This window comes from Calonectris borealis, chromosome 1 (assembly GCF_964195595.1).
Source record: "Calonectris borealis chromosome 1, bCalBor7.hap1.2, whole genome shotgun sequence".
NCBI classification, from domain to species: domain Eukaryota; kingdom Metazoa; phylum Chordata; class Aves; order Procellariiformes; family Procellariidae; genus Calonectris; species Calonectris borealis.
Window position 1 is genome coordinate 79,466,618 of NC_134312.1, and position 26,118 is coordinate 79,492,735.

General features: G+C 47.9%; 1 protein-coding gene across 1 annotated transcript in view; it reads right to left on the reverse strand.

The window, feature by feature from the left end:
• Positions 1–22,462, reverse strand: part of WNT7B (Wnt family member 7B) — an 89,038-nt gene extending 66,576 nt beyond the window's left edge. The window contains exon 1 of the mRNA XM_075162153.1: positions 22,053–22,462. Within this exon, the coding sequence (XP_075018254.1) occupies positions 22,053–22,135 (83 nt within the window). The 5' untranslated portion in view covers positions 22,136–22,462. The remainder of the gene's footprint in view (positions 1–22,052) is intronic.
• Positions 22,463–26,118: the final 3,656 nt, after the last annotated feature.

The window sequence follows — 26,118 nt, forward strand, 5'->3', positions numbered from 1 at the left end:
TTGTGTTACTTCTCCCCGAACTGCTGCTGAACCCCTTACCTGAATTAGAAAACAGGTTTGCTCTGCCTCCTCCTCAACTGTACATTGACCATGGTGCTGATAACCTATAACAAAGGCTGAGAAGTTGTTTTTCTTCAGGAACAGTGGTGTGTTGATGGAACTATCCCACCTTCAAAGAAAGGTTGCTATCTGTCAGTGCTATCACGCTACTCGGTCCAACAGCCTAGAGAAGCAGCTGCACTGCTGCAGCACCTCAGCACTATTTTAACTTGTGAGGGGCTTTTAGAGCTCCTATTCATCAGTCCAAAAATCCATGCAGCACAAAGACTGCCAGTGCTGCATTTTTCCTTATACTACTTGTGACCCACGTGTATCATGGGATCATGGGCACAGAGCAGAGTTTGGTCCTCTGCCTCTTTAGCATCCACCCCATTTGCTCCCTTCTAACGCTCTTGCATCTCAGCATTCAGGCAGTCAGGCTAGGTCTAATTCATTTTAATGGGAATTAAACAAAGATGTTTGGTAGTCTTCTTCACTGGGCCCCATTTTCTGTGCGGTTCACGGTGCTGCCAGAGGTGCCTGAGTTAGGCAACCAGGCGCCCCAGGTTCCCTCTACCATCAAGGAAAGAGTCAGCCACCTCCCAGGATGATTCAGAATGGAGGTGGATTGAATTACCCCTTGGACCTGCCTGTTTCTCCATTAACCATAGGAGGTACCCAGGGAGACCAAACTCCTAACTTGAGAGCCTCTCCTCATTGCCTAAATTTGGTTGTATGAATCCACCTCTGCATGTTGCTGCAGATAAACGTTCAAATGGATTGCAACACGCCACTGCCTTTCACAGCTCCTTTTGTTCTTCTCTTTGTTTACCTCTTATCATGGAGCAGTTGTGGTTTCCGCATATTGAGTTTTTCAAAGAAAAAATCCTACACACAAATATGTATTCCAGGTGACTTGGAAAACAACTCTGGATATTAACACTGAGGCCAATTTTCTGCCACTCCACAGTGAGTCACCTCTGAGGAGCCACTCTGATACACCTTGGCTTTAACAGGGGCTACCAAATATGAGCAGAAGCTGCCACCCTTCTGGGCCACATGTTAAGGCTCTGTGTGCATTATTAGCCACTCCTAGGCTTGATCCAAAGCCCATTGAAAACAGCAGGAGTCTTTTCACTAGATTAATTGGACTGGGAAATCAGTTCTCATATCAAAAAGAGTACTTTCCATCTTCATTGGTACGTGACAGACAGGTGGGTTTCAGATGTTTCATGAGAGCGGGGTCTGAGCTACAACTGGATTGAGGTGTCGGTTCTCCAAAGATCAGGGGCCATTTGGGTCTACTGTTAGAGTTTCTAGTATCTATACTTTTTAATGCTGCTGGTGGTGCACTAATCTTCATTTGTTAGGCTGGGGATGACTTGTCATAACACATGAGTGGTTTAACAAGTGAAGATAAGAGCCTTTTCTAACACTAAGCTCTTCTATATCTGCTTCATACAGCATTCTGCATTTGAATAACAAGTAATCTCAGACTTGCACTACCATTTATGGCTTAGCTTTTGACTTTTATGCAATTAGCAGAAGTGGTAGCATTTATTTGCTTTCAAAGGAGACTATTCCCTCTTTCTCCCTCCCACTGCAACTTCCACACCCTCCCCTTCAATCAGCCGCGTCTCAAACTGGGAGGGAACTAGAGTAATTAGACTCACCCCATTAAAGCAAATGATTGTATCAAACAAAGGTGGCCAGAGCCAAAGTCCGTTTAACTCTACAAGAGTCTCTGGGGACTCCAAAGAAATGACTGTCCTCTCTGGCAATATGTATATAGGAAACCAGGGTTAGTTTCCTTATTATTGCCTTAGTGTTGCCTTATTGTTCCTGTTGCCTTAGTGTTCCTGTTCCGCACAGGACACTTGCCTGGGCACTGGTTTTTCCCTTTCCTTCCCTGCTAGACCAGGGGATGGGTGGTAGATGATGAACTCCACTGGTGCTGGTGATTGGCCCTTCTAGAAGCTGCTTTGTATGGGCAGCTGTAGAGCAAAGGTTCAGCTTAAAAGTAAATAAATAGCAACTATTAGAATGGCAATGAACGGGAAAGAACAACGCTGGGGGGGGAGTGACCGTCCCTGGAGCAAAGCTGGAGAAGACCAAAAATAAAGAGTCACGCCACGTCTCTGCATATGGGGTGGTGAGGCAGCTGGGGGTGCAGAATAGGTGAGAAGAGGCACCGGGAAGGGAGTCAGTGCTATACACATAGCCAGGGAATGCGAGCATCTTCAGCTGGAGGTAGGGACAATAGCACACACGTGTGAGTGAATGAATGTTCTCCAGGCTTTCAGGAAGGTGATTACCTTCAGTAAGCTTTTAACAGTGCTAGGGATGACAGCAGAGACAGATAATTAAAAGGAAATCTCTCCAGCACCCAGATTTTCCAGAGAGTTGAAAGCCAGCACAGGAGCAGTCTGATTTCCTAAAGAGCTCATATCTCCTTTAGGCATCTACGTGATGTTACACATTCAGCATGTTCCATATGCAGATTTGTCCCTTTTGATTTTGATGATTGCAGGCGGATTTCCCAAAGAGGTCTGAGCTCCTGCATTAAAGGCAGCTCTTAAAAAGCAACACAAACTGTCCAAGCAAAGGTCTGAGAGCAAAGGGACGAATTAAACAACCCTGGTCAGGAAAAAAATGTAACTGAAAACAGTCTGGTGAAGCAACCACCCACCCGAGGGAACGTGCTGTGACCGAAGCACACACGTCACCAGTGGCTGCTGATGACACTCAGCCTTTCGGTGCTCGTCCCACGGAGCACACCGGGCATGGGCTTTAGACATGCTCTTAAGAGCGTGTGGAAAGTTTTAAACACGCATATGTTCCCACTGAGTTCGAACCAGAGCCAGTGGGATACTCCCAGGCTTAAGTACTTTGGTGAAATTAGGCCACAAAACGTCAACCTCTTGCTGAACTGAGCGAGGCGGGAACCCAATACAACAGAATGCTTTGTTCAGCACATACATTGATATCACTTACATTGTGGTGATATCGGCTGGTAAGCTGCGGAAATGCCTCCTGCGTTACTTATCCTGCACCTCTCCTGCTCTCCGGCCATTAACCCAGGCTTGCTGGAGCCACTTCTGAAGCTCCAAACCTAAGCAGCAGTTATAAAACCACTAGCATGTAAATAAACATATTTCCCCCCAGAATGGGTATTTCTGACGTCAGAGATGCAACAGTCAGCCTTGGATGATTGACAGGCTTCATGTGTAATATCTTATAAGTCATTACCGCTGGAAAGGAGCGTGCTGTACCACTGGGGAGCTAGGAATTGTCTTCTGTCCATTTCTAGGCCTTACACGATCATACTTATTGACTCTGGGGCAATCTGCACTTTTATGTAGAGAGTGGCCTCAGGTTGCCTAAAAAGCGCTCCTGTTATGACATGTTCTCATTTGCCCTGTGGCCTGTAAAGTAGGAGGCTTTTTACACTTACAATTGCATTTTCTCCTGGTTGCAAATAACTACACTAGATAACAAAATAGCCCGTCCAGCATTGGGACCAAAGTGAGAGGACATGATGCCGAACTTCGGTTTCCAGATCTACACCAACTGCCAAGTCATCAAGGCAGTGCCAGCTGAAGGGATTTTGCACAACTGGACACTTTCACAACTGGACACCTTCACAACTGGACACTTTCACAACTCCACAACGCTGGTGCTATCCAGCAGCACAAGGGTTTAATACTTGAACCCTTAGTATTAAAAACACCTGGCTTTAAAGGGAGATGGGCATGACCGGTAGTAAAACCAGTATGTTTTATAACTCTCCCAGGTGTTTCTAGGATAAATCTTTTTTCTATACAGGGCATTACACAGGAACGTAGAAGGCAGGCACCGCCGGGCATCACTCTGGGCACTGCAGTCACATCCCAGCATACAGGAGCGCTCACAGGGTCTGCTTGAGCCATGTGTGGGGCTCCAGGAAAACCATCCCTGGAATACATGAAGACAGAGGCAACAAGGCTTTGCTGGCAGAAGTTTACACACGCACGGCAACACTTTGCACATATACTGGCAGGCTCTCACACAGACAGTAATTGGGGCCAACTACATTAACATGTCCTCGCTCACTATTTGGAAGCTGCAACACCATTCTGATCCTGAATATTTTCTCAACTGGTTCATTAGCCCTTCAACATACAAACTATCGCAACCTTGCTGTTCCCCTCAGTCTGCAAGGAGTCCGAAACAATATCTCTGAGACAAATGTGAGCTGCACAGTTCATGCTACAAATCTGCTTTTCCTGAAATCTGGCAAAAATGACAATTAGTGTGCTTAACCATTTCACTCCTAATAATGTAACTAAAAGCTTTTAGGCAATGTGCTCGTGGATCACTTTTGGTTGAAGTAGCAGCAAAAAGGGATGCAGCACGGAGAAGGTTCCTCAGAGCCATTGTTGGTTGTGGGACTTAAGGAAGGAATTCAAGCTCTGCACCTTTGTATAACAGCCCTGCTCCACCTCCTGTCTAGAAGATATCCCAAGGGTTCAAGCCACCAAAAACCCTTCCTGTGGAAGCTTCCCAGCTCCAGAAGTGCCAACTCCCAGATCCTTGTGTCCAAATCTCTACTTCTCGTCTGACAACCTCTTGCATTAAGGAGGCATGGGGAAAGGATTAATATTGCATAATTAAAATCTGGAGCAACACAAAATGCCATGTATTTTATATCAGAATATATAAATGCATAAAATAAGTCTTTTAACAGCACAAGAGGTCATGCCCAACCAGACGTCTTATGTGACTTCAGAGGTATAATTTAATTGCAACGTTACTGAGACACATTTTGCTGGTGCAGGTCAGATGAACACAGCTCCATTTCTTTTCTCTCATAAAATTGAAACTTGTTTGCAAAGTCACAGCTCTGGTGAGATTGGAGATTTTGATGAAGAACAGTGTTTGAGTTAGTCCTTGGAGCTAGTCCAGCTCCAGAGGTGGTGCAATACAGAGGAGGAGAGCAAGCAGACATAAAAATACTAACGAGAATGCATGTAGGATCTTAAAGGAAGAGGTGTAGACGAGTACCGTTCTGATATTAGTTTTCCCCCTGTGCTCTGCAGGATGGTTAGCAGCAAAATCCAGCATTTTCCTCTCTGGTCTGAAACGTGCTAGCATACTGCCAGACAATTTTTGAGAATTTCCTGCTCCTCAGTAGTTAAATTTTGTCCTTTGCAATTTTCAGATTTCTGACAGAACTGCTGGTGACAGTTGTAATAATATTCTGTAAAATGTTGTGGTGGTGATTCTTTGAATGCCTTTGTGGTTTGCTGTCCAGAGTTATAATAACCTATGTTTGCCCAGATATGTGTTCTCGACTTGGAAGCGCTGGAGCTAGCATTTACTCTTCTGCCTGGGTGACTGCACGTGTGTGCCAGCCTGTGTGGCTGAACATGTGAGCGAGTCTCTCTCCAGGTATTTGCCAGGTGCTCCCTGGTCCCTGGGAAGCATATTTTGGGTTCACATCTCAGGGAAAGTGGGTGACCTGAGGTTTATTCCAAAGAGCAGAATCCACTGATGGGGATCATAGGTTGTTTCTGAGCCTCCTTTCAGTTTCTTGTGTTTCTCTGTCAGTTTTCCCCTTCCTTAATCATTTTATTTTGGAAGCAATAATGGAGGGAATAGAGGAGAGGGAGAAAAAAAAAATACAGCTCTCTGATTGTATGACAAGACTGAAATTGGCATAGCTACACTGAGATTAGTTTTTATAAGATAGTTTACTTCAGATGACAATCTTGCTCTGTTCATCCCAAAGAGTTTAATCTGAGCACCTCAGGAAGATGAGATGCGATAGCCAGCTTACGTCAAATTTTGCCTGGTCTTAGGTCTATGCATATATGTCCTTAGTGAAAACTGCTGAGTGAAACTTCGAGAATCAGGCTTGTGAGACATAGATTGAAATCATATATGCGTGTATGAGGCACCAATTTCAACTAAAACTGTGTTCAACTTTGGAAAGAGAACTCTAAACAAAGCTAAAAAGAAGATCCCAAAACCATAGTCAGTCATAAAAGACCTTCTCCACAGCCTTTCTATATCTTATAAACCCTTTATATATATTTGTGCCCATGAAGAAAACAACAGAAGAGATGTGAAATATGCATGGTACTGGATTTAGTTTTATATAAACAAAGCTATATCCCAAAAATACTTTACAAACTAATAAACTAGACCCTGGTAGTGCATGGATGCTATAAAAGCCAAGGTCTCTATTCTGTGCCAAGCAATAGCTCCTATATATATTTTAAAAACTGGATCCCTGTCAGCTGAAATATTGAAAAGAGTTAGCTCTAGAGATGGGAAGAAAAGAGCTGAATTTAATTTGAGAAGAAAATCCTTCATGGTTTGGCTGCACACAAACAATGCAATACCCCCTGAAAGCTTGGCTTTTGAAATGAATTCATGCTCTAGAGGAAAGAAAAGCTGAGCATCCCCTCAGTAGTGACTGTCCCAGTTCAGCTTTGCACACCGGTATTACACAGCATTTGCTGTGACTGAAGAATTGTAATATTATGTATTGCCATTACACACTCCAGTTGTGGACTCCCAGGCCAAATAGTACATTTACCCCAATACTCACAAATGAAATCCTGTAAAGAGAGCCTTTAATCCATGTCCTTTTTAACCATTAGTATTACAGCATTTCTGAACCTCTAAACTCAAAAGTGCACCCACATAAGGCTTTAGGTTTTGTGATGGTAGCATATTGGGATGCTAAATAGTAAAATTGTCCTTAGGAGTTCAAGACCCTCATCAGAGACCCCAAAATCCTGCAACTGTAGAGCTAAGCACAATTTATGTGGAGCAGCCATGCAGAAAATCTTCTTCCAAAGCCAAATTCTCTTATTGATGCAAACTGCGCTTTGTCTCTTACCTCTTTTACATTCCCTCTCCTGCACCTCTCCCCCTGCCCCCTCCTCAAAAGGGGGATCATCCTCTGCTAGCTGAAATTAGCCAGCTATGAGTTGTGCTCTGTCCTTTGTTGTCTCTCTTCCTGACCAGTGATGGTCAGTCGCATCCTTTCTGGGGACAAATAAGGCTCAGGAGCACAGCGGGTGTCTCTGGGCTGAGGTCGGTTTCCTGAGCTGCTCTGCTCACTCTTTCCGATCATATTTCCCAACTTGGTGCCTGCCTCCTGGTTCCAGGCTGTGCTCCTCTCCCTGTGGTCCTCACGCTGATTTGCAAACAAAGCTGCTCTCAGGTGATTAAATTTCTGACCAACTGATGGGGCCATCAAGACAGGTTGAACGACAATTCGACTAAACGCTGAACCTCCCAAGAACTGCCTCCCTCTCTGGCAACCACCCTAAAGCCTGTTTCGTTCTCCAGCTCCATCTTTTCTGTTTTCCATGCTTCCCTGACTTCTCACTTTCCTCCTTCCAGCTGCTGGGCTCCTTCCCCTTTTCCTGGTTCACTCACTCTCCTTCCCGTTGAGTTTTCTACCCCCCCGCTTCTCTCCTTTCCCTTCTCCCTGGGGAACACGCAGGCCCGGCCCTGGCTGTCCCTCCCTTGCTACCCATCCCTCCCCATCACCTTGCATCTCAAAACTCCTGAGACGGCAAGTCTGGTCCTCGCGCACAGCCAACAGCCTGAAAGGAAAAATCTGACTGACTTATATAAACTCATACGTCCCAAGCTGAGATTTCACTGACACTCTGACACTGTACGTTTTCAGCTCACTTTTCATGGGTTTGCTCGTGAAAAAGTAAAATTGAGAGCTATCACCCGAATTTAGAACTTGGTTTAGGGAAGAGTTAAGCATATGTTGGAATCCCTTTGTACTCAGGGAACATAGAAGGGTGCTAGGCACTGTATATGTCCTGTGTTTTCTACGTTTGGGACGTGATCTGCTTAAATATATGCATGTAACTACAAGCTCTCTTAAGCCGGTATGCCTACATTTCTCCATGTGTTTTCTTGAATTTAAGCCTCGGTTGCTATTGAAAGGGAAGCTTCTATTCTGGAAAGAGAAACTATGCATAAAAAGGCTCCAAATAAGCAGAGAAACTTAAAAAAAGAGGACTTTGCAGTGATGCATTTATTTTTTTAAGAATTAAAGAATTAAGATTTCTATACATATCTATATGACTGCATATAATCTTTCAAACACAATTTTTTCCCTACTTTTTCCATCTTCTTCTATTTCTCGTAACAGCAGCAATTTTTCACAGTGGAGGGATACATTGACTAAAATAATTTTTTGTTTATTATTTTAAACAGAATAAAGGGAAATCCAAAATATATCCAAAATATGTGTTTCACAGTCTAATACCAATAAACCACTGTGAGATATCTACTGGTAAGATGCTCCTGACACTTTTCTGGTGTGACAAAAAGCAGATTCTACCACAGCCTCACAATACCATCAACTCAGTACCATCATTTTTTCCTCTATCTGTTGCTTCTGAACATCCATAACTGTAATGGATCTGCTCAGAATTTTCTATCATCTTAACAGTCCCTCCTTTGATATCATGATTCACTTCCACATGTAATAGAGAAGAAGGTAGGTGACTCACTGTTCTGAGGAACTAATGCAAGCAAAGCAGTGCCTTTGTGCCAGCGTAGATGTAAATTACCCCCAGGAAAGGAAAAACCCGGTCACCTCTTAGGATGTGCTTCAGCTCAAGGGAGAACTGGTGGCAATATTGCGCAGCTTTGTATTATCCAAGAAAGGCCAGAAAGACATTCCTTCAGCATGCTGGCAATGTGCTTCTCGGCATTGTCTGAGACTGGGTTTCTTCCGGACAAGAGACACCGCCACAGGAAGCAATATTATTCATTGCCAACTAAAGTAAGAATTTCAGCTGGCCCTAGCTCCACTCTCAGGTGTGCTGGAGAGAAGGACTGCTAATGGTTTGGGGGCTAGGCTGAGATCAGGAAAACTCCGCTCCAGTTCGCTGCCCTGCTGGGCTGTGTGATTTGAGCCAAATGGTTTAGCCTCTGCCTCCTGCAGTTCTGCAGCATCTGTGAAATAAGTCATCTCCAGACAACGTGGGGTGCTAGTGGGCATACACAAAAGTTTGTGGTGGGTTCAGCAGGGACCACTGACAATATAATTAGCTGCTGGAAGAGCTACCAGCAAAGCTGGCATCTGGTTGATGCCACAGATCTGACACAGATATCTAGGTATCTCTGAAAGAACAAGAGCAAAGGAAGCAATGTGATCTTCTTCAATTTAATGGCAGTTTCCCTGCTGAGGGACTGTGTGATAAGTTTGAAGGTATAAGATCAATTTTAGCTCCAAATATAATGCCAAGTGAGGTGCCAGAGTGTGTAACCACTATCTCTGAGAGCTCATTTTGGATCACACCGCATGGCACTGCCACCTGCCATCTTCCAAAATCTTTCCCAGCATCTGAACCCTCTACAATCAAGTAATGAAAATTGTGCACCTTAAAGGGCCGATATGCACCCTAAAAATCAGCAGATCAAAGTAGAATCTAGGACAATAAATAATGTTTTCCTTCTTTAAAAAAATTATTCCGGGAAACTGTATGGCTCAGGGGATTGGTATTGGGATATGGAGCCTTTCATCGCTGATCCAAACACGACCCAAGTCAGTAGTGACCAAAAAAATGGTTACCGTTTGGCAGATGCTTTGTGGCCTAGAGTATTTGAAATGAGTTGATGGTCTTAATCCAGTTCCCAGTGGATGACTATCCACATCACAGAAACCACCACCACAATTGGCACCCTTATTGGCAGCCTTAGCAGGTTGGCCAAGGATTAAATAAGTACAGAGACTGAGCCACCCGCTTATGCCTAGCTAGAGGTTGCCCCTCTAGGTCATGGATGAGACACAAGGATGGGGTGGAGTGGGGAAGCTCACACACCCTCTGCTTGTGCTGTACTGGTTTTGTGGGTAAGGAGAGGAATTCATTTTCCAGGGCTGTGATCCAGGCACCCTTCATAAGCAGCATATTCATGTACATGCGTTTAAACATGAATTTTAAAAGGAGTCAGAAACAGAGAGAATTTCAGGATTTGCTCTCAAAAAATAAGGCACCAGATTCATTTCCAGGGAATTCATCAAAGCCAGGGGAGTTATACCAGGGCTGCATTTAACAAAATGCATACAAGCAACCTGTAAAGCGGCTCTACTTTGAGAAACATTCCTTTTGCTGTGCTATGTTGTCAGTCATCGCTTTAATTATCTCACAAGATGTCTTAGAGTGAACATAATCCGTGCCAGCTATTGTCAGAAAGCTGAAGCTGATTTCTAATTAGGTATGCAATGACAACTATCATGTAAGCGAAGATCTGATACACCTCAAAAAACATACCTGTGCAATATGAAGAAAAGCAGGACTTTTGTTAGCACTGAACGTGTTTTTCATTTTCGGAGAGGTAACCTACACCAGTCCCTCTGATTTATCTTTACCCAATAGGGTAGGAGTAGGAGATCTTCCTCAGTGAGTTGATGGATTTTACCATTTCTTTCCAATACACAGCACTGTTCTAACAAAATACCGTGAGTTAAATCCTGCAGTTATTCAGGCAATGTTTGGATGGAGCCAAAATTTGAACTTAAACTAGGCAGCACCTGGGCTGGCTGAGTGACGCACAAGTTTTGCACGTGCTTCCCTGTGTGAAGGCACAAAGAGATCTTCCCCCGCTTGCAGCCCGAGCAGGCAACGCTGGAAGAGGAACCACAGCACACGGGCAGGAAAGGCTTCCCCAAAGTCACACCCAGACCTCGGCAGCACTTGAAGTCACTTCTGTGCTGTTTCATTTTATACCTCTTACAGTATTGCAACAGACATGGCAAGCAACGACAGCTCTGCCCGAGAAAAGACACGGGGACGAATTCTGCAAGCAGCTGGAGGCCCCCCTTTCCTATTCACCTCTCTGACAGCCAGGGCGCCTCATTGTCTGTTGGACCTTATTACACCAAGTCTTTAACAAGAAGGTAGGAACCTGTGTGAGTACTTGACTGGTATTTTTCACTACCAGACTGATTCAACACCTAGCTTCCATGCCTGCCTGTAGTAAGACTGAAATGCAAGCCAGCCTGTGAAAGCAAGGCATTTTCTACCTACAAGAAGGAACTGTCATTTGACCTTTGCTGCAGTATGGCCCTCATATGTTTTAATTTTTAAAGCACTTCTTGCAAAATGGAAATCCCAGGAAGTGAAAGTGGCAAACTCTTAAAAGGTTCCTTGTCTGTGACAGATATGAAATGGAGTGTCTTGCCCCAGGGAGCCATTTCCATTTGGTTTTATTTGCACCTGAATTCATGCTCAGATTAGTGAGTCTTCGTGAAGAGAGGGTCCAGGTTCGGAAACAAGCAGAGAGCAAACTGGTGAGAAGTAGGATCTCTTCCCTGTTAGTTGCAGGAACACCGCTCAGCACAGTGCATTGCCTGACCCTGGACGTCCACATGCTCCTGCCGTGCCAACACATGTTAGATGTGAAGAGCACCCTAATAGAAGTACTTGACCTAAACTGAACAAATTTCCTAATTGCAGTAAGACAACACTTGAGGGTGTGGTTACCACAGCAAATCACACCCATGGACAGATTAGGAGCACCTGGCTGCACCTCATGCCTCCTAATGTCCCAGGGGCATGATTATCTCATCAGGTGCCACCTGCCAAGTCTTGTTGCTGAGGAGCTGGCTTTGGCACGCTGCGTAGTTGGGGTGGGGAGAAGAGAGGAGCACACAGGGGCAGGCACACATGCTTGTCTCAAGTGCATTCCTTAAAATTGAGTATTTACACCGAGACGATGCCTTGGTTCTGTTCAGAAGCACATCTGCGTTTGGGGGTTACAAAGGAGCAAGCTGTTGTTTCTAAATCCTCTCCGGCGCCCCTCACATCCTCAGCACGCTTGCATTGTGCGTTACTAGTTAATGGACATCCCTGAACTTGCCACTCTCCAGCCACAGCTTTTTCAACCACTCAGTGCAGCCTACAAGACCCCCGAACAGATGAATGAGCCTGAAAAATTGCCCTGTTGGCAATTTTCAAAACGTTTTGCCCTTTTCTCCCAAAGAGGACAAAGCCAAAGTGAGACACAGGCTCTATGACTTCCAAAGTGCTCTGACCATGAAAACAGCATGCCGACTTCAAAGTAGATAGCATGTGTCCAGGTGAGGTTACGCTGTGCATATTGCCTCTGCATGCAAGTCCTTCTCATCTCGCCTGTTCTCTTTCATCCCCAGTTCAAGGTGTGAAGCCTAACCTCCACACAGCAATTAGTGGATCATGGCCCAGCAAGAGAAGACAGACCAAACCTCTGCCTCTGCCAGGCCTGTTGAGCTCCTCTGGAACAACGAAGATCGTAAAACACAAGACAAAGCTCTGAGCCCAGAGGTAAGTTACTCTCGGTCGAAAGGATGTGTCTGGGGAACAAACTTTCAGAGATTAGGCTAATCCAGAGTCTGATGACCTTTAGGTCATAGTGCAAGAACTTCCTCTTTGATATACCTTTTACAACATAACCAGAGTGACGTTAACAACAATAACCTGACCCCATCCCTCCCCTCAGAAGCACCTACCCTGGGCAGAGCTCCCCAGAGACAGAGAAGGGAGAAGAACAAAAGACTCCGGGAAGCCTACGAGGGATGTGCCAATCTAATTGTTGTGGGCGGTGCTCAGATACTGTGATGAGAGGTGCCAATAAAAGAAAACAACCAAAAACTGTAAAGCTAGATGATGTACCCTTTAGGCCATGGGAGTGGAGAAAAAGGAATTTACTGTGAATCAGATGAAGCCATATTTATTCGCACTCCCACTCTTGGCCCTTTTGATAGCATCAAAGTCCACTGGATTTGAAGCTACTCTGAGAGACTTAGCTGCAGCCCCCAGCAGTAGGGAAGAGATTTAAGCCCCATCCTTTGCTCCTTGCTCACCGTGCTGTACAGCAGTGCTGTTCTCCACCCAGCAAAATCCTCCTCTCCTTTAAGGCTCAGCACAACAGGTCTGATTCAGAAATGTTCCCCGTCCTCTTCATTCTCCTTGAATTTCTCACCCTGAGTCATCGGACTACAATATAACTTTAATGTGGAAAGTTTTGTGGGTACGTTTTGTTTTCTTTTAAGTTCAGAAAAGAAAAGGTACAACCAGAGGGGGAAGAAAAAGTGTCTCATGGTTGAGAGGACTCTTTTAACCAAGGAGTCACATGGCTCCCTGGCGAGCAGCCAAAGGAGTCATGAGAGATGCTGCCATTCCCCTCAGCATTCCCTTAACCATGTCCTGCCTGCTACCCCGCCTGCCACCAGCCACCTCGCACCCCGAGGCCAGCAGCTCTCCTCAGCCAAACCTTGCTCGGCTGTGCCCCTGGGTGGCTGGCTGGCTCCCGTGGAAGGAGGAAGCAGTGTCAGAAATTATGCTCGTGACTTTGGTAAGTGGCGCTTCCCCCCTGCCCCCTCTGGACATGGTGGTGAAGTAGGCGATAGCGATGCCATGTTTCAGATGAGACGCAACCATGCCGTCTCCAGTGCTTGTGGTCGGAAAAGAGTCACTGAAAGTAATGACGTGGCACTTACGCCACGTTTTCCATTTTCAAAGTGCTGTGGCAGCTTCCACTTCCCTGCCCCTCCCCTACCTCCAAGCCGTGCCAGCGTTGTTATTGCCCTATTAAAGCTGTGGGAAACTGAGGCAGGCAGAAGTCAGCATACTGCTATTCAGCATCTCAGGCATCGGTCGAGTCTCTGACCTTGCCTGTCTTCACAGCAGAGCAAATCCCACCATGGAGAAGCGTACTCGTTAGAGGGGCTGTCCTGCTGCCCTGGCCAGGGTCCAGATCAATTAGAGATGCACTTGGGCTTTTTCAGATGCTTTCTTGCCTTGCTGCTGGGGACGTTAGGACCGGTGCTGGTCCTGCATGTCCATACAGCTCTGCTGGGCGCTACGTAGCAGCTGCTGCATTCCACCCCGGCAGTGAGTGGAATGATCCTTGCCCAGTTCACTTCAATACTGGGAGGCTTAATTCACTTACGATCTTTGAATGAAAGAAACTATTATTAAATAGTAGTCACATTTCATAATTATGTCTCACTTCAGCCAGATTAGGAGGGTGGATATGATATCCAGTCCCAGTACTGCAGCACTTAAACAGTTTTAAGTTAAATACACCTCAAATTATTTTCCAGGCCCTACTTGCAGGCAGACAGTGGTTTGTATCTGTATGGCTTATGCTTACTTCCAGCTTTGAAAGCTGGGCTGCCCCACAATGCCTTGCACATAACGAGCAAATGCCGCAGTGCTTTTGAAGTGCTTCTCCCCTCGAAAAATAAATAACGTTTTGTTTTTATGTCAGCTTTTACTGGCACCAGAGGCCGTAATGATTCTTTCAATAGGCCATAGAACTGATTTTGGGTTTTATCTGACATGGCCTCCCCTTAATATTGCTTTTGCTGTATGTTCTTGGGAAATATGGCCACATTCCCTTTAAATTGCATAATATGGCAGCCTGTGCCAAGGCTGAATGGATACTGGAAGAACAAGGCTTCTGCTGACTTTCTGTTTGGTTCTCCTCCTACTTGCACCAGAGTTGCTCCGTTGACTGCGGCAGGGTTGCTCCTGCTTTATTAACTTGCTGACCTGTGGATGTAACCCCAGGGGAGAGGAGCCTCGGGCTGCAAAGACAAGATATAAGAGCTTCCCAAAATGCTGCACAGCTCTACAGCGATGGCCATCCAGAAGGAAATATTTTTGAATGCCTTTGTTGTCATTCCAGGTACGTGCTGGTGAAAGATATATCTCATCAGCATTATCTTTGCACCACAAATCTGCCAGTAAAGTCCCTGGAGTTCAAGCAGTTTTGAAAGTGATGCCACTGATTAGCAACAGGGTGGCTCTACTTCAAATAAAAAATTTGGGATGTGCAGTACAGTGACCAGTGGATTTGGTGCTACTTCACAGGGGAAAATTCCTCTGCCACGTGTTAAACATCTGAGGCTAGCTTTTGCCCTCGTTTGCACACTTGCTATACCACTGGGTGTCCTTTTTTTCTTATTACTTAGGAACTCAGGGTGAAATTTGACCTTGGACAAAGTGCTGGAACAAAGACTATTTCACCATGATGATTAAGTGGGATTTTTGCATAAACGTGAATTTTATCCTTTGTGGGTTCCTGCCACGAGAGAAATCTGATCCACAAGCATAGGCTGAAAAGAAAATAATTGTTCAAAACTGTAAGTACAACGTGGGTACAAACGGTATACACTATTAAAATTATTTCCAGAAAAACATAAAATAACTCTCTAATTTAGCCTGTCTTCAGATTTTTTAAAGAAGGTATGATTTGCTGTAAAATAATTAAAAAGATTATAATCATCTTGCTGTCAGATCCTAGTGGAAGAAAGATTTTCTTATGATGAGAGCAACTACTTGGCCTTAACTATCTTAACTTTAGAAAAGCTGCCTATACTCCATTAAAACTGAACGAGGCAGCTAATTTTCAGCTCCATCGCACTATCAAGAAAACTGCCTTTTAGAAAGAAAGCCCAAGAGGAAAGCGTGGAAAAGACAACTCAGTGCTTTAGCTAAAGGTTTGTCCTAACAACATTTAGGCGGTAACAGAAGAGAAGTCATAGAAGTATATTGCATACGGACAGAAAAACCTACTGAGAAAATACTTTAAGTCTCTGTATCTAGAATTTCTTCACATTTGCTCTAGTTGAAGTATTTGCAATGCTCCTTATGCATGTATTGTAGCAAAAGCAGATACGTAGGAGTTGTCTTGACAAGAAGTAGCCAGGAAGTCCTATGCAGCTCCCCACAATGGAGGGAAAATGTATCCTTTTACCTTTGGGGGAGGATTGAAGGGAGAGTAAAAGAGAAGGAAAGGGTGCTAATAACCCCTAAAGGACTGAAAGATATTCTACAGGAACATGCCTTCCTTGGCTTTTCTTCCAGAGCACTCCTGCGCCTGAGCTCCTGGTCTTAGCCTCCCAAGTAATTCTGGGCTTGTAAACCTGAAGCTTTTGGTGACAAGTTTGTTCAGCTCATTGCCAGGGTATTCACATGTGCATGACACAATCCCAGAACCCAGAAGTCATGGAGATTTTGCTTTCGTACGTAGATATTTTAGTCATGGTTCTCGTGACTATAGGCCTGGCTGGTTTGTCATACGGCTCTTCCATGTAGAACACTGCTGTAATTCTATATAAGTTATATACCTGGGGCAGGTTGGAGTAATGCTGTACAGGAGGGCAGTGAAGGATCAAGGAAGAAAGTGCAAAAATAATGAGAAGAATCAAGCAGACAGGTGAACCTGGAGTTGCAAAAAGCCATCTGTCAGGTAGTTAGCAGGTAGAGGTGTTTTGCCAACAGGCGCTGGGAGTCCACTGAGGGTAAAACGGCATGCAAAGGTTACGGGCTGAAGAAATCGGGCTTGCAACATTAACCAGTTCTGTAACGCGTGGTGTCAGCGCGTCTGCAGAACGCCTTTGATCTATAGCTGGTCCCAGCTTTCTGTTGCTTGTGGTAATTTGGGAGGACTAGAGGGTTAAACTGTATTTTGGGGGTTAGGAATCTCTCTGATAGTATTTGAGTCCAAATTACGCAGCCCCATGCACTGAGAAAATACTTGGCACCATTCTACCTTTACCATGCCATATTGCCAGGTACACATGGTGCATTTTTTCCACTGCATAAAATGTGTTTGTCAGTCTAACTGTGTAATTGCAGCTCGCTTTGTTTAGCTCTTTAACACCTCCTTTGAAAGATTTGTCTTCTGAGGGATTAGCCTTGTTCTTTGTTTAATATGCAACCATATCGGCATTTAATCTTACCAACTCATCTGAATATTTCATGTTGCTTTATACCCACTTGTTATATTATGTTAGCAATGCAGCACTTGTAATAATTCCACGCTGTCATCCTACAAATTCTGGATGCTGCCACCTTTCCTTATAATTACTTCAGTCATTACTTTTTTTCAATTTTAAGGCGTGCTAGACATCTAATTGTCAGAACCTGCTTGCCACAACGGATTGAGAGAGGCACCTACATCCAAATGCATCCACATTTGGATTCAAGGATATTGAGAACTTGGGTGCTTGGCCTAGACCATGGCAGGGAGAGGGGTGGCCAGTCACAGATTTACCAAAGCTCTGCGGTTTTAGACAGGGAATTTTAGTCTGGGTCTCTCAGAAAAATGGTGGACTTTATCTTCAAGAGCTACCAAGAAGTCATATCACAATCACTCTCCCATCTTTGTGGGGCAGCTTCAATACGTGGAAATAGCCTCTCTCAGGCAGGTAAGCCAAGCTCACGGTGATTATGGCAGCCCAGCATGCAAATATTCTTTATCTTTCTTGTTTCTGCTGAGCAAAAGCATTAGCTTTAGGTGATCCTGAAAATAATCGATACCCTTTGGAGGTTCACCTGTTCTGTCTCTAAGCCAACACATCTCTGGGGGACGGTAAAGTTGAAGTCCTATTCCAAATCCTCTTATAGATGACTATTATTGCAGTACTATGTAAAAGGAGTATCTAAAGCTCTCAACAGAGCTCTTCTCGGGCACAGGACACTGCACAAATAGAGATCGAGAGAGCGAGCTCGCCCTAAAGAGTGCACAGTCTCAGTTACAAGATGAATAAGGTGCAAAAGCAAGGAAATGACGGATTTACACCACAGTCCAGTGACTGAGCCAGGGACAATCCAGTTCCCATAACAGCCAGTTTTATCACGGAGGTCGATACAGTCCTGATCCAATGGGACGGGAAGAGTGGGCCAGATTGTGTAGCCCTGACTGTATCAGCTAATGTGGGAGCATCAGTCACGCTGGTTGATATTAATGGGGAAGCCGTGCCCGCCGTCCTCTTGAAGGGTCTGCACCACAGAGCAGGCTGGCTGTTCTCTGCTTGTGTAGCTCCCTCCCGCACTGCACAGACTAAGAGACAAACTTCAGGGACTGCCTCCAGCAGTCCTAATCTTTAGGGATTAGGCGTGAGTACTTTCCTGTAGGCATATGAAAAATATGTGTTCTTTCTAACCCACTTCCCACGAGTGTGGAGAAGCCCTGCTGTAAAGGGTGTGGAATTGTAAGGACATGGGAGCATCAGCAGAACAGATGCAAAACGTGCAGAGGATTTTTCTCCCTCTACATTTCCTAACCAACCAGTAATATCTACTCACTAATACAAACTATTTACTGTATTATGGTGTTAGAATACGTAGCCGCTTTGAAGATTTATGCTGCTATTACTAAAGACACACACTCTCTCTTACGAGTTATTCCCAATCGCTTTATAGCAAATAACTGAGTTAAGTCTGTCTATGTACCAGCAGATAATCCCCAAAATAAGCTTCTTAAGAACTGACTCTCATGTTGCTGCTGAATGCATCCAACTCTAAAAAAGATCAACACTGAAAGGAGTACACAAATGGGAAGTTAGACTAGCACCATCTTCTTTAGAAGAAGCTAAATATGTATGTATGTATGGACACATGCGCACTCAAACATGTACCGCAAGAAATGCTGCCAGACAGTATTATATATAATCCTGGTTTTTAGACATTTATACTAATTACATCGATATTATTAAATGTCAATTTTATACTTTAAATATATAATTGGATTACCAAAATATGTCCAGAGCATTAAAATGTATCAATCATCCTACTACCAGCTATTCTAGCTTCAGTCAGTTTTCTTTTTTGAAGAGTCAGACACTAATTGCTTCTGGATGTAAAAATGTTTACAGTGTCCCAGAGGGCCAAGGGTTAGTAGGCAAGCACGCCAAAGAAGATTACTTTATCAGATACCATACTTACAATATAGAAATCAATTTCATAAAGAAGTTGGTTCTTTAAACTAATTTTGGATGTAGGCTGCTAAAACTTAACTTTCTTCCCAGCTAGTGCACACAAAACACTGAGGCCCCAGTACCTTTTTCGTTCTGAAAATGAAATTTCATTTCATCGTTGCCTTTTTCCTTCTGAAAATCCCATTTCCTCACGATGGGATTTTTACTTTCCAGCTTTTCTAGCAGAATGTACAAGCTGCATCGTGTATCCCCCCGTTCCGCCCCGACTCACACTCACCAAGAGAGACAGAGCACGGACACCCTTGTGCTCGGTTTGCTCATCCACTACATATTGCCCCTGGTAGATTCGTCTCTATCCCCGAAGGAGCAGCAACTCCCAGGCCGAGCAGTTGTTCCCATAGCCAAAAGATGATAGAGATCTCGGGCAAAATTAACATAACCATTGACAGTGCATGGGAGCTCACTAAATAGCAGCTTGGGAAGCATCCTGCCCTCCAGAGAGCGAGGGTAGCAGAAACAGACACCAGAAGATAATGCTCGAACAGGCTCTACTATGCTTTAATCTTCAAAAGCTACCATTAGTAAGCCAGAGAAGTATATTTACCCACAAGATAAACACCACAAGTTCGCTAGACTACTATCCATTAAGCACCGAAATAACTCCTCTTTCTTTTAACTTCCAAACGGGAGCGAGGCGAAGCATCGCAGCCTGCCCGGCTCTCCCCGCCGCCGCTCCCCGCTTACCGGGGGCAAAGCGGGGGGCACAGCCGAGATGCAGGAAGCCCGGCCGGGGGCTGGGGCCGGGGGTGGCACGGAGGGAGAGCGGGGCGCGGGGGGAGGGGGGACGGGCAGCCTCTCCCCCCGGCCCCGGGCGCGCTGCTCTCTCCCCGGGGAGGCAGCCGGCTCCCTCCCTCCGGAGTGATGGATGGAGGGAGGTGCGCGTTGGTTTGGGGCTCCGCTTTGTTGGGTTTCACCTCCTGATCCCTTTCCCTTCTGCTCTGATGGACTGCAATAGCCACCTCGGCTCCGGCTCCGCGGGTCCAGCTCCGAGTGACCTGCCGCTGAGGGGATGAACTGCGATGGCACAGGGAAAGGCGAGGGAGCATTATTTATCCGCCACAAATTCTCATTGTCGCGGGGCAGCACTCAAAAGATCCCCAAGCAGTTCGCTCTAAATAAAGCAGGCATTGCTTCCCTTGTATTTCCCCTCAGCAGTCGCCTTAGTATTATTATTATACTTCTATAGCTTTTGCTTTCGGACCTTATAATTATGTCACACAGCAAGGGAAACCGCTAGCATCCCAGCATCTGGTGTGCGGTTTAAAACTTTTGTTTCAAGATTTGAACTATTTATAGAAGGAAAACTTTGTAGGATAGTAATTTCCTACGGTTTTGAGAAAAATATGGCTACGCTTATATTAAAAGGGTGTATTTATTTATTTATTACGACTCCTTCCTCCTGTTTTAAAAAAAAAAAAAAAAGATAGCACTGCAATTTTTTTTACAAGCTATTGGTCACCTACCAGCAGACATATCCCGCCTGTGAATAGAAACAGGCAGCTCCGGCTATTTGGTTTAATCAATAGCATCCAAGCGAATTAAAGCTAACGTGCTTCCATAAATCAACCGCCTTTAAAAATCGGTAGCCAAGGCATGTGCATTTCATTAAGAATTAAGAATGTAGAAATAGGCGTTTAGTTTCTTTTTATGGGTGTGTGTATTCCTGCTTTTCTTGCATAGAAGTGGGTTATATTTTCCTATAGCCCACAGAAAATACACACGCGCACACATACAGCGGAACACACGCACACGTGCTACTTTATGTGCGTGTGCTCCCGTGCATGCATACAGAGAAAAAAATGAGAGAGAGAGAGAGATAAATCCACACACAGTTCAGGGGTAGGAGCTCAAATTTTGCACCCTCCGGGGTGCAAAAACGTCTGAGCGCGGCACGGGGCTGGGAGAGAAGGGAAATCCGCCCGGAGCCCGCCGCTGAGGTGAATGCGGGACCGGGGATTCCGAGGCCCCCATCACCGACCAGAGCTCGCCCGACCCGAGGTGAGCCCCTCTGCCGCGGCACCCGGGCAGCCTGGGCCGGACCCGAACCTCCCGCTGCGCTTCCCAGAGCTCCCCCGGGCCCGATCCACGAGTCCCCGCACGGAGGGGCACGCCGTGCCCCGGGGCTGGGGGGGATGCTCAAGGGAGGGAGGAGGGTCCCGATTTTAAACCGGCTCCACCGGCCGGGGCACCTGCCGCCCCCAGCGCCCTCCTCTCCCCACGGCTGCCCCAAAGCGTGGTCGGGTCTCGCCAGGAGCGCGGGAGAGCAGAAGCCCTTGACAGCTCCTCGGCAGCCCCTCCGGGCTCCGGCGTGCAGCCCCGGCCGGGCCCGGCTCCCCTCGGCACGGCGGCTGGCCGGCGCGGGGACCCCGGCCCGCCACCCCCGACCCCCTAACGCGGCGCCCGGCGGGGACAGAGACCTGCCGGGGGACCTGCAGAAGCAAGACGGCGGACACTCTCTCCGCAGCCCGCACGGACTAAGCCCAGCCGCTACTTATCCACCGCAACGTTAGATACAGATATAGATATTAAAAAAAAAGAGACCGAAACTCCTTGCAGTCCCACCCACCGACTCTCATTTCCCCCACCCCTACCTCCACCCCCTTCCTCACAAGGAAAAGGTCCTGGAGCCAGCGCTAACTGCAGGACTGGAGATCCCTCCGGAGCAAAAGCAGCCGGCTAGCAAGCGCCTCCGCGGCCGGGGGGCTCTCGCCGGGCTGCGGGGCTGGGCGCTCGCCGCCGGCTGCAGCAGCCCCGCGCTCCTCGGGATCTCCGCGCAGAAACACACTTCCCCCGACGAGCGCGAAGCGATGCCCATCTCCGGTTTGGCAGGAGGAGGAGTCGGGGTCGGAGTCCCCAGGGGAGACGCCGGCCGCTCCGTGCCCCGTTGCCCCGCCGCCCTCCAAGGTGCGCCGCCCCCGCTGCGGGCACGCCGGTCCCCGGCCCCGCCGGCGGGGCAGCCCCGGGAGTTACCTGGCGGTGTGCACATTCCCTCGGCAGGGTCCGACCAGCAGCGCCAGCACCGCCACCGGCACAGCACCTCCGCCGCCACCGCCACCATCATCCTCACCACCGCGCACTGCACGGAGCTGCCGCCCGTGCTGCCTTCTCCCGGCTCCCTCTGCTTGCCTTGCGCATTACCCCTAGGTAGCTGCTAGCGGGGTCATTTCAAACAGTATTTTGAAAAAAAAAAAAAAAAAAAATCTGGATCACTTACAGGTAACTCCCACTGGTAAGGATGAGGAAAATCTGAGGGTAATACACTGAGAGTAACACACTGCGAGATGAAAAAAGGATCATGGCTGAATCCCGTTTACACTCTTGGAGTTCGCTTCCTTGGTTATTCCTTTCTGGCCCCCCCTGGTCGTAATTCCCCACCCTTTTTGGTGTCAGCTGTGGCTTGAATCTGAGTTGGAATCCAGTCCCTTGGGCTTGGGGGGCTTTGTCTGTTTGTTTGTTTGTTTGTTTGTATTGTTGTGTCTAGTATTCCCCTGGTGCTAATGCTGCTCCCTGTGCAGAGTATGTGCTGCTGCTGCTGCTCTCGCTGCTGCTGCTGCCTCTGGGCTCCTGCCTGTCATGTCTCAGTGGTTGGAAGTTGTTACAGTGGGTTCTCGTGTTGGAATGAGGATGGTTTAAGGGATTTGGATGGCAGAAAGTGCCTCTCTCTCTCTCTCTCTCCCCCCCCCCCCCCCCCCCCGTAACTCTCCTGAGACTCGGGGCTGCCATTGGGCAGTCAGTCACTGCAATCCGCCTACTTTTTTCTCTCCCTCTCCCTTTTTTTTTTTTTTTTTTTTTTTTAAAGGGGAGGATGACAATGGAGAGACACTGATCTAGCTCGGGCTGCAACGAATCCGTGCTCCCTGGCTGAGCCCTCTCCGTACGCCTCGCTCCGCAAGCGCTCCTCACGCGCTTCATGGGGCATTTTTAAAGCTCTCCCTCGGCGCTCGGCCGGCTGCTGGCTCCTGCGCCTGCCGTGGCACCCTTTCAGCTCGCCCCGGGAGAGATCCTGAAGGAGCTGGCAGCTCCCAGCTCCGCTCTCGGTTAATTGCTTTATTATGGGCGGCTGCCCCAGTTCCCCCGAAGGGTTCCGCCGTCCCTCCAGCCTCGGCAGGGGTTCGGCTCTTGTTGTCCTCGGTGTTGAAAATTAAGCTCCGGTGTCAGGGGGATCTTTCCAAGGAAAAAAAAGCAAAAGCAAAAAAAAGCGTATATGTTGTCGTAGCCCGCCTGAGTGAGAAATAAAGACGTGCACACTCGTAGCTTCCTGGCGAGATTGGATTTCGCGTGAGAGAAGGGGAGGGAAAGGACTGGTGTGAAAGAGCCGGTGCAGGCGGGCGAGCGGGGGGCGCAGCGCCTGGCCGGGGCGGCAGCGTCTGCCGGCGGCTCCCGGGTCCCCGCACCTCTCGCCGCTCCCGCAGGAAGAGCTGGCGTCTCCTCTCTTCCCTCTCCCTCTCTCCTTCCTGAGAAGATGCCAGTCCGAAGAGACGTTTCCCGGCAGGTTAGTTGCCTCTCCCCTGCCTTTCCCCCGCGCCGCGTGGCTCCTGCCCCTCGGCACCGCCGCGCCCCGGGGTGAGGGGATGCTCGATCCTTCCCTGCTCCGGCGGGCGGGAGCCCTTCGCCCCGCGCAGCCCCAGCCGTGCAGGAGACAGTCGCTTTCTCTCTTTGCCTCCTCGGGCTTTTGTCCTTTTTTTCGGAGAAAAAAAAAAACGACGTTTTAGCGGTGGGAGAGATGGTGGAAAGACTTGCGCTGCGGACGCCAGGGTTAGGGTTTGAAAACGAACCCCGAAAGAGAAACGTGCACAAATTTGGCACAGGTAATTTAATACAAACGCAGCCGAAATGAGCAAGAACTAGGCTCCGAAGTCTCCTCGGTCCGTAGGGTTTGTAAATGCTTGTCTCAGGTTAATTGCCTAATGACTGAAGGAGTTTTCTTGGCCAAGAGCTCTTCCAAACACCCTGGGAACACCTCCTCCAGTTAACCAGCCCCGGCACATGGGTGCAGCTGTCTCCGTGACACAACGAAATATTCCTTCAGATGGAATGGGAATTGCAGAATTGGTGTAAAAACGTCGTCTGCCGCCCAATATGCGATAAAAATCTTCTCGGGGTTTGGTTTCATCTAACCACTTTCATCTACCAGTTCGGTGCAGACGCTGGAACAGTCAACGTCCTTTTGAGAAACGCTAATCTCGATTAACAGGAGACAGAAGCTTAAACCTTTCAACGATTGTTTACATCCCAGAATCGTCTTATTTGTAATTCTTTAAGATTCTGAAATCGTCGTATTTATACCTCTGTAAGTGTTTGTTTGCGTATGTATATATAGATAGATAGATACACATCTATATGTCTATCTCCTGTAATGCTCGTTCTCCCTCTCAGACATGCAGGCTGTGGTTGGGGCAGCTGTGCTGAGCGTGAACTGGGAGAACGGGTAACGACTTTTGATGTTTTATTTCTAGCATTTTTTCGGCTTCGGATATATTTTTAAATGTGCATCTGCTTTTAAAGATGTGCCTGGGGGAAAGAAGAAAAAAAAAACGTGAATTGTAAAAATGAAAAGTAAAGGCTGGGGCTGGAAAAATTCGAACTGGTGCTGGCAGAGTCTGACCCAGTCCAGCTGAAACGAAGACGGTTTACCAATCGCCACAATTTTCGGATCGAAGCTGGTTTTATCCACAGCTTAGCTGTGTAGGGGGAGGAAATTTGTACAAAAGAAACCAAAACGTGCCGTTTATTTTCGGGAAGTTAAATTTTATTCTAAAACCACGGGCCGGTTATTACGTCGGAAAATTCATAATGATGATGATAAGAATAACCTGCTAAATTCCATCCAAATGGTTTCTATACCTATGTCAGCCGGGGGTAGCGAGAAGTGCACTTGTTTTCTTGACTGAAGCCGAATATACACGCTTCAATAAAATGATGTGGCACTGGAGGAAAGGATATTGTCGGTAAGACCTAATATGGGCATTTCAGCATCTGTCGTTCCTTCTTCCACAAACACGTGCATTTTGGACAAAATAGGGGCAGAACGGCACTGAAATGGTTGCCGACACCATAGTCGGGAGATGAAGCAGAGCAGGCACGAATCAAGCCTTTCCTTTTTTTCTTGTATCTGTCTATTCCCAGCTGCGGTTTCTTTTTTACCCCCAGCCTGCAGAGTGTCCGGCACAAGAGCACGTCGGAAGCCGGGAAGAGCTTTGAAGGCACGGCCGGTAGGCAACACGCCGCACTCCTTTCTGGGCGGAACCGGGTATTTCTTGTAGCTCACCGAGTCCAGTGCCAGGGGAAAGAAGCGGCGGGGAATGATGAGTCGCTTGAAATTAGCGGATGTCTGGTTGGCGGGGAGGGCGAGGAGTGGCGGCGGCGGCGGCAGCACAACGGAGGGGCCGGGGAGCGTGTCGTCCCGCCGGGGGGACGGTGGCAGGCAGCCCCGGTGCCGCAGCCGCACCGTCCGGGGCTCAGAGCGTAAGTCCCGCGGGTCTCCTCCCGGGGGCCCGGCGGCCTCGCCGGGGCTCCCGGCGCTGCCACGTGGTGCCCGCCGTCGAGGCTGCGCCCCAGCCGCTGCCTGCCGCGGGGCCGGGGGGGCCGGGCCGGGCCGGGCGCCCGGGCTCCCCGCCGCCGGACAGCCTGGGGGGTGAGCGAGGGGAGCGGGATTTCGTTGGCGTTTGCTGCAAACGCCGCAAAGCCAAGAAGAGCTTCGCCGGCCCGTTTGGCTGGCCCGTTCCTCGCCGCAGAGTCCCCGGGAGTCCCGAGAGGGAGTGGCATGCTCCGGCCTCCCCAGGATGGGCCGGGGTGCCCGGCACCCGCAGCCCTGTGCGCCCCCATCTCCGCTCGGCTTTGCCGCAGGGGCACGGAGGAGGCGTCCCCGCCGCCCCCCGAAGGGGTGCCGGCACCTCTCGTTGCTCCCTTGGGCAGCGCCAGCTCCCACCGCCTGCATCCCTCGAACCGCACCCTGACCTCCTCCCCGCGGGAGGGGGGGTGTCCTCTCCGCTCCCCTTGGCGCTGCCCGGCTGCCCCCTTCTTTCCCTCCAGAAAAGATAAAGAGGAAAAAGGTGAGGTTTGCCCCCAGAGCCCTGAGCCGGGCACTGCCCGCGGCTCCGTCTTTCCGAAGGTCACATCGCTCATCCCCAGAGCGTCCGCTGTGATTTGCATCTGTGGTACAGCTGTGATTTTTAACTTCCGACGTATTTATTAATTAAACTGGAGCCGAGTGCTCTGCGATCTTCGCAGGAAATATTTCTATTTCAATCCCGCTGCTAGCCGGGGTCAATATTTGATGT